This window comes from Callospermophilus lateralis, chromosome 18, assembly GCF_048772815.1.
Source record: "Callospermophilus lateralis isolate mCalLat2 chromosome 18, mCalLat2.hap1, whole genome shotgun sequence".
Classification (NCBI taxonomy): Eukaryota; Metazoa; Chordata; class Mammalia; order Rodentia; family Sciuridae; genus Callospermophilus; species Callospermophilus lateralis.
Genome location: NC_135322.1, coordinates 4,261,705 through 4,271,060, shown reverse-complemented (window position 1 = coordinate 4,271,060; position 9,356 = coordinate 4,261,705). Strand labels below are relative to the sequence as shown.

At 43.2% G+C, this 9,356-nt stretch overlaps 1 protein-coding gene across 1 annotated transcript; it reads right to left on the bottom strand.

Moving 5' to 3' along the window:
• Nucleotides 1–788: 788 nt before the first annotated feature.
• On the bottom strand, nucleotides 789–1,736 carry LOC143384217 (vomeronasal type-1 receptor 4-like). Its single transcript, XM_076839270.2, has one exon. The coding sequence runs from the start codon at nucleotides 1,734–1,736 to the stop codon at nucleotides 789–791; it is 948 nt and encodes a 315-aa protein (XP_076695385.1).
• Nucleotides 1,737–9,356: the final 7,620 nt, after the last annotated feature.

The window sequence follows — 9,356 nt, the reverse complement described above, 5'->3', positions numbered from 1 at the left end:
ATCATGACCCCTGCATAAAATTATTTTAAAGACACATAAACAATTAAATGTACATTGAAAGAAGGTAAACAGATTATAATCCAATAGTCTTATATTGTCAATGAAGAGGCCAAACATTCTAAATATCTTTACTGCGTGACTATCCACATGTGTACTATTATATCTAGGTTGATCTAAGATATACTCAATACACATCATGAAAGAAAAAGGGTAAAGTATGGAATTATGAGAATAAATTGCAGAAAAGGAATCAAACACAGACATTTGAAACATAGAACAAGAGTCATGAAGAGCACAAGATTTCTTAGTAAATACTTCCCATGATTGTATCAACATGAAAACTGTGATTTTAGTCAAATTCTATTGAGTAAATTCATCTGGACATTTTTTACAAGATAAAAGACTGAGATAAGAAGGCCCCCAGGTACAGCAGTAGCACATCTGAATCCAGAAATAGCTAAGATCAAAGAATTGAAGTAGGTAAATTAAGATATATTCATGGCATTTAACCACTTAATCAACTAAAATGGCAAGACAAACATCCAATAAATAAACATTATATTAAAGCACATTGTCATCATCAAATGAGCATTATTTTACACTCTTGAATTTGCACAACTTACATAAAATTTTCTAATATTGTTTAATGCATGATAAACATCATCTTAATGATGGTCAGATGCAGAGACACACTTATAATATACTCAGCAAAAGTGTTTGCGTGTGTTGCACTCTTACAGTGTGACTGCTTTATCACTAAGAGCCTGTGGAGATGAGATTGTACAAAACTAAATGATGTATATTTTTCTCACATGACTGGCATTCTTCCTATTCTGCACCCAGGCAGCGTGGATCCTGGATGCAGTAGAGTCTCTGCTCATGAGCAGAAAGGGGCTGACAGCTGGGAAACACCCAGAGATGATTGCAGACGTGCTCACCACAAACCACCCGGGATTATAAATAACAGATAAAATAACTTGGAATATACATGAAACTGTGTAAAAAGAGACAAAGGTGCTCACCAGGAGGAGGATGGTTTTGGTGGCTCTGGACTCAGGGGAGGACCTGGGGGAGCTGGACCTATGAAGGTGCTGCATTCTCTGCTTGTGCCTGTGCAGGATGAGCACCATGGAGCTGCTGGCCCAGAGCATGAGCCCCACACACAGGACATCAGGGAATGTTAGCAATGCTGCATACAGTGAGTGTGTGGTTGAGTCCTGACGAACACCAGAACAGTATCCAAAATCTTTTAGAATTGTAATGTTTTTGGTGCTTCTTCTCCCAGTCATGTGCATAAGAAAAACAACATTTACAAGGAGGTACAGGACCCAGCTCAGGTATATGGAGGAGCCAATGTACTTGGGAATATTTAGTTTAAGCTCTGAACAGCTGGAGTCCTCAGGACTAATCTTAATGGCCTGGAAGACACTCAGGAGGCAGGTGCTGCCAATGGACACCCCTCTGCCCACCCTGTGAAGATAGAAAAGCAGCTTGCATCCAACATCACTGAGGAAAATTTTCACTCCAAGAGCCTCCACAGTCTGGGGAACTCCTTTACACAGGAGAGTTAACAAGTTGGCCACAATCAAGTGCTGAAGAATCAAGTCTGTGTGTCTTACCCTGCACCCAGTGAAGTCAAGGACCAAGTAATGGAGGAGAAGAGAGGAATTGCCCAGAGCTCCAACCACAGTCTGTGCCAGGAAGATGATTCCTACAGCCACATCACTGGCTGCCATCCTGACAGTTCCCTGCTGTCCCATCCAGAAGGTCCTGCAGGGGAAGAGGAGGCCTGGGCTGCACATGTCCTGTCAACCAAGACCAAGCATTGTCCACTCCCCAGTGTTCCCACTGTGAAAACTAACTTAATGTTTTATTTTATATAACAGGTTATAATGAGCCTGGTATGAAGTGTGTATAAATCCCAGCTGTAAAGGCAGCACATGGTGAGTCTGGAATCTTCACAACATGAGGCAGGTGCTGAGAAGATTTTGATGATGACCAGGAGAACTTGGGCACACAAATTCATAACTGATCCAGTGCAGTAAGGAGACTTGAAACTGGCTGAAGCTATGTGAACCGCCAAGCTTCCCTAAAGCTAGTGAGCAGGGTTCTTCTACCAATCAGCTCATTTTACTTCTGCTTTTCTGTATTGCTAATATCTTCTGAATGAGTGATATTTTCAACTTCTTCTTAGGAAAATGTTTCCACTTGCTTATAAAGGTTCATTCTACATTAATATCAGTTATAATTAAACATTTAGATAGTTTAATAACTGCAGATGCACCGAGGGAACTTTAGTACTGCAGGCACTTGTCCCCTGGTGGGTCATAAGCAATGAGGCAGGACAGGCGCCCCCATCAGGATGGCTACCCCATGTCTCACTTGGTGGTGTGTTTGAAGCCCAACTACAATGACAACTAACATAGGAATTGTGCCACATTCCCAAGCCAGGTCCTAATATTCGGACATATGGCATCAATATTTGTGAACAGAATTTAGAGTGGAAGCAAAATATTCACTGGTTTTTCAAAGACATAAATATATATGAGTTAATTAATATCCAAGTTAAAAAAAGTTTCAAGGAAGAGAGATGGGTGAATTCATCACAATAGGAGCCTCCCATGCTAACTGGCTTATGTGGTTATGAAAACATGTTCATTTTAACATTGAAATGTCAGAATTTCTGAGGTCCTTTGACTGCATATATTTAACAGAGTTCATCATTTGGAAAAATTTAGGTTCACAGAAACTTGAACAGGCAGGGAAGAGATTTCCTATACCCCTAGCACCGCATTCTGCTCCACTATAGATTCTTGGCCCAGATGGTGAGTTCCTTACAATAGGAATATTATGAACAGGCATAAAGAAGCACATCTGACAGGTGGTGTTGAAACCTGTAATAATCATGTCCACTTTTCCATACATGTTGTTTCCACATCAGAGAGAAATGGCCTCATTCTCCTTAAACTCTGAGGCTTTCAGGATTGGTACAATTACTGTCCCCATTGGCTGCATCATGCTCAGAGTCAGAGAAAACATTCTGCCCAAGCAGTCACCATCAGCTCTCTCTCTATGCATAGAACTAGAGGATTCCTGTGAGCTCCTCCTACTCCACACAACAGGCAGAGAGAGACTATAGGTCCAGCACTAGAAATCACAGAGATTTAGGGTGGAATTCCCTATAACAGAAACTGAGAAGATGAGTGAATTTCAAACAACATCCTTGTACATCATGAAAAATCACATTTCTTTTTCACCTGGATTCAACCATAGCAGTCACTGTTAATGGGGATCACATTAAGTTAATTAGGATCCATCAAGGTTTGGAATTGAGGCTGGGAACCCATTCATCTCTATTACCTGGAGCCCATTCTAAATCAGTTCTTCTACTCCCTTTGTGGCTCTGGCTTCTACGGGTTCCATCCAGCACCCCCTTTTCTGATGTGAACACTTACCCAGACTCCTGAGCTGGGTCTTCCCTCCCAGATGCTGCTCTCACACTGATTGTGCACTACTCCTCAGGCTCTTTCTCTTTACCAGGATGGTGATCCTAGTGCACAGAGCTCTGTGACCTGGACATGTGCTGCAGGGAGGTGGCCATGTCCTGAGATATGAGCCTGTGACTCTGTGACCTCACCTCCCCCCAGACCTGCAATTATCACTGTGCCTGTAGCAGCAATGGGCATGCAGGCTGGGGACCTGAGGACACTGCTGAACACTTTCTCCCCAGGTGACACGTAGCAAAACAATTATAGGTTTCACCATAACATGTCTTAAGAGGACCCTGGAGTATATGGTCCCTGGCGGCAGAGTCTCTCACTTGGAGGGAACAGGAAATACTGAGGCCTGTCATGTGAAGGACTGGCAGTGAGCTATGCATGTCCCATGCATTCCTTGCTTCCCTGAGAAGTTTCTACCACAAGTCTAGTTGGTTCCTGTTCTTCATTTCAACAGGTGGCAGCATCATTGAAGGTATCATCAGAGAAATGGAGAGAGATACCTATAGGAAGGATATTAACACAGGTACCAGGAAAAGGAAGAATGTGGTACTAGTTGTTCACCTTGAAAGTCACTGGATTTATCTGCACAAATGAGAGTCAGTTAATTGGACTCACTTGCTCAATCCAATTGTAACTGGTATCCTCTAGTGTGGATACATGTATTCTCCCAATACTGACCCCCAATCCTAACAGGAGAGAGAAACAGATCAACATCCACAGAAGGACTGGAGCAGGTTCTAAATGGATTCCTTCCTAATAAGAGCCACAGAACCAGATTGTCGTTCAGGCCACATCTAGCATTTCTACAAATATCCAATATGCTTGAGGTTTGTACACCAGGGATTTTGTATTGGAAGCTTGGTGTCCAGTGTGGCCATATTAGGAGGTGGTGAGGCCTGGTTGAGACAGGTCACTGGGTTTTGCAAATTGAAATGACCAACATAGATGTCATGGGATCTGGCTAGTTCTCAAGAGGGTTGTTATGAAAGAGAAGACTGGCCTCAGCTTGTCTCTGGCTTTCAAACTTACCTTGTCGTCTGACCCTCTCACACAGAGTCCTGCCGTCTTCTATCCTGAGAACCAGGAGAGGCCCACAGAGAAATTGATGACAGTGTCATGCTCAAAACCGCTGAAAATGGGCTGGGGTTGTGGCTCATATGTAGACTGCTCACAAAGCATGCATGAGGCACTGGGTTCTATCCTCAGCACCATATTAAAAATAATTATAATAAGATAAATATTGTGTCCACCTTTAATTAAAGAATAAATATTTTTTAAAAAACTCTGAAAGTAAAATAAATAACCATCTGTGCTCTATACAGCATCCAACCTCTGGGTTTTCTCATAGAAGGACAACTGGCTAATACCCAGTGTTTTCAGATAAACCCATGTGAGATGCAGTGACCTTTCCCTCTGGGTTGAGAGGCCCCATTTCCATATTCTCTCCTTGATGCTCTACTGAATTCAGGATCCTAAGGTCATCTCTCCATTCAATATGGAATGATTCTTATTCTGGATTTCTGATACCTAATGTTTTGGGGCACAGGGATCAAAACCATCTGTCCATTCTGACATCCACATGGACACACAGCCCCTGCAGTTCTCACGTGTCCAGCAAGCCCAGTCTGGGGATGAGGCAGTGAGGTATCACAGGCAACAGTATCTGGGACATTGTCATTAGAGTGGGACAAGGTTAGAGTTGGCTTTTCCATGAGTCCTGAGGAGGAGGTCTTTAAGAAGAGAACTCTCCAGGATACTGGCAACCTATGTGCAGGGTGGAGTGAGCATGGCGTGGTTAATGGAGCCCTTAGATGGCCCATCCCTCACGTCCCTGTGAAGGCTTTATAACTCACTCTCAGGGCTGTTCTCTGTGTAGGTTCAGGATCTGGGGACTCCCTCGGCACAGCTTTTCCATGGATCTCCATACCCCTTGATGTGTTGGGAGTTGGTCTTTCCTTCCTGGAGTCTCATTTCCCTCTGTACTAAATAAATATGTTTCTTTCCCATGGTGGATGATATCTTAGAATCCAAATGTCTCTATCAGGATAAATATGCATGAACAGAAACAGCACATCCATTCTCTCAGGGGATGTCCACATACATGGAAAGCCAGAGAGATTTGTCTCAGACCAAGTTCCACTGCCCATTCCTTTCTGTGTTCACTTTTGGTGAATCTTTCCAAGAGCAAACCTCTGATGGAAATGCTTTAATTTCTCAAGTGCTGTCATAGGACTGATGCGTTTAATCGCTTCAGTCCATATTTGATGAAGAGTGAAGTGAGGAGGCTCCTGCAAACCAAATGAGGCCAGCAGGATTTATTTACCTCCTTCATTTCTAGGCAGGTCCAACAGGCAACAGCTTACAGTACTTACACGTCTCCCATAGAAGAATCTCTCTTATTCTTACATTTCTGTATTGGCTTTTACAGAATAATGAGAGAGAAGAAAACTGAAATTTATGCAAAAACAGACAACCTAACATATCGGATGTAACCATGATTTGTGATGTTTGTGCTGACAACGGAGAGATAGGTAGAGAGGAATCTTGGGAAAGTAGAGCAAGGGGCTGGGAGTGGGGAAACATACAGAAATGGGGCAACACATTCACCAAACTAACCCCAGCTGGCCAGGCTGGTGATATGAATGGGTTTCAAAGAAGCTGGCTGTATCCATAACTAAAAAAATGGCAAAGAAACCACACAGCACACAAATATAAATTTCTAAGGCACTGTGACTCAGTGACCCAAGGTTCAGCTCTCTGGATACTCTTTAGTATTATAGGGGGGTTCAATGGAATGTTCTATCCAAATTGGGCAGGGCAATCAGGTTACAGCAGGGTTCCTATCCCCACTAGGTAACTCCCAGGTAGGGCTTGAAGCAGGCTCCCTGGCCTAGGGAGGGTAAAGGCCACTTGCCCTACACAGCTTTCACATATGTGCCAGACCAACATCCCCGCTGCTCAAGGGCAGGGGGAGCAAGCTCAGCCCAGGGGTCACAGGCGGCTCCCCACACCAAACACCACCAGAGACTAAAATGAGCCATAGGAAAGGGAAAGAGGTAGAGGGTGGAAACCAATCCAAAGGTGCTCACCAGAACAAGGGTCTTTTGGGTGGCTCTGCACTCAGGGGACTTGGGAGAAACTGTGCTATGAGTGTTGGATCCACGTGGTGTCAGGATGGAAATCATAGTAATAGGGATCTCCCCCTAAATCCTAGAAGGAAACCAGGTTCACCAAAATCCTCAGAGCTCAGGGGTTTACAGCACCTGATAATCAGTGTCTTTTATGTGCCTCATATATGCAGAGTTAGGTTTTCTAAACCCTTTATGACTGGGAAATAATCTCACATACATAGTTTCTACATAGCATTAGGCAGATCATGTAGTTCCATCCTACTATCTCATGAGAATGAAGGCAAGATAACCATAACACCCTTCATCCTCTCAAATGCCCTTCATTCATGGTATTTTATGTAACCAACAGATAAATTTCACTACTACAATCTTAAGCATCTGAAATCACATGTCACCATTACTGGGGTGATTGATCATCTCCCCTTCTCTGTGAGAAGTTCATAAATTTATAGTGGGATCCCTCAGGGGCTGCTGTAAGGTCTTGGGCCCTCACATCTCTTACTAAATGATCTGATGGATAAGGAATATTTCTCCCCCTGAATCCCTTTCCAGATGTGAGCACTTGTCTCACTGACTTTTCTTGCTGACTCTGCCTCTCAGACTAAACTACAAAACAGAGGGAGCACATTTTGTATCAGCCTCCCTCACTTCTGACATCAACTGCAAGTTCAATGATTCCCAAATTACACTCAAGATCACCAGTTCCCTAGTAGGGCTCAGGGAAAGTTGAAGGGTATTGTGCTCCCACTTATGACTTATTACAGGAGAAGGTCACAGGTTGAAATCAGCTGAGGGAAGGAGCAGGCTGGCAGCATCCAGAGAAGGGCCCAAGATGAAGCCTCATTGTCTTCCCTGGAGAGGCACAGACTCATGTTCTCCTGGCACTGACACAAGATAATACTTGTCAATGATTTGAAGTACTTACACATCTCCCATAGAAGAAGGTCTTTTCCCTGGGGATTCCAGAGCCTGATCAGGTATTCTGCCTGGATGACCATCAGGTTCCACCCCTCCTAACAGTTCGGGCTGGAGGGTCTGGAGAGGGAAGCCACTGTCTGCATCCTTCGGGTGTTTGGAGTCAAAATGAAGTGTCCCAAAGCCACTGCCATGGAACAAAATGTCAGAACATTCAAGCCTCCACTTTTAAGAGAAGGTCTTGGAGATCACCTGGGATGGGGGTGACAAAGGAGGACTCAGGGGCAGACCTCTACAAGGTCTTTGGAGCTAAAATTATTATTACACAGGGGTACAGATTTCTTTGCCCCTCATTTCCCTGGTAACTCTTTCCATCACCCATATAATATCCTCTAAGAATGCCACATGAGACATAGGTTTTCTGTGAATCTGAATCCCCTGGGGAATATTTGAGAAAGCTAGATTTTTTTTTTCTCTTGGCTTATAAGAAATTCTAATTTTATAGGAAAAATTTTTTTTTGAGTACAGAAGAGATTTAGATATAGGAAACCTTTTAGATATTGGGATAACTTCCTGGAATAACTGCAGTATTTCAAACTTATCAAAGTGATATGATAAAAAGATCCAGAAAGTAGCTGGGATCCAGGTGGAATAAATAGATTTCCCCCCAAAGCATACCTTATACATAATGAGAGAATGGAGATGAATAAAGGGAGGCCTAGGGAAGAGCAGGTAGGTGGGATGCCTTCAGGTGGGAGTCCCTGCACTGGGCAGTGGAGACTCATGCACTATCCTTCTTCATGCAGGGGATGGCGTCCATGAACCTTGGTGCATTCCTGAACCCACGCATCTAGTGACCCCTATACACTGTGTTCCTATACATGTACACATACACATCATAAAGTTTAGGTATAAATAAAAGATAGTAATAAACTAATGATGGGCACTTGTAGTAGAGTTCAACAATTATAATGACAGACACTAATGAAAGTGAAGTAAACATGCTCTGGTCTCTGGGATTTTCCATTTTATCTAAGATTACCTGGTGTATGGTGAGAACACTAAGGATCTCAGCAAATTTCAAGAACACAACACAGTTTTGCTAGTGCAGGGTCCATGCTGTGTAATGGATCCCCAGAGTTCTTTTATGCCATAATGGAATTATGTGCACTTTGGTCAACCTCCATGTTGCTCACTACCCACGTCTTTTCAACCGTCAATCCACTCTGTTTCTGTGGAGTTCTCTACAGTAGTTTCCACAACGGTGAGGTCATAGAGCACTGCACTAAATAAATAAAGTCACCTCCTGCACTACCCCCAGATTTATTTATGTCCTGTCAGTGCAGTATTTCCCTATTTAGGAGGCTCCATGGTATACACAACATTTTCTATACCCCCACATCCCCTGTAGGGCATGTAGGTTGCTTTTATGTTTGGGCTACTATGAATAGTGCTGCAAGGAACATGAAATTGCAGTTGTCCTTTTGAGATAGGAATTCTTTCCCTTTAGTCACACTCCCAGACATGAGATTGTTGCACTATATACACGTTTCATCCTCAATTTTCAGAGATATCTTTGTGCCACTTTCCATGGTGGCTCTACCAGTTCACGTAGTCTCCTACAGGGGATGAGGTGCTCTGTTCTCCATGTGTTTCACAGTTCTTGTTTTCTCACCTTTTGAAATCATTCATTCTAACACTTGTGAGATAACATCTCTGCATGGCTTTGTATATTTCCCTGGTGATTGGAGAGCTGAGCATTTTATTATGGATGTCCTTTTTGCATATCTTCTTTAGAAAAAATATCTAC

What these genes read in the sequence shown, in the direction of transcription:
- LOC143384217 (XM_076839270.2), bottom strand. Translation starts at nt 1,736, where the DNA reads ATGGCAGCCAGTGATGTGGCTGTAGGAATCATCTTCCTGGCACAGACT.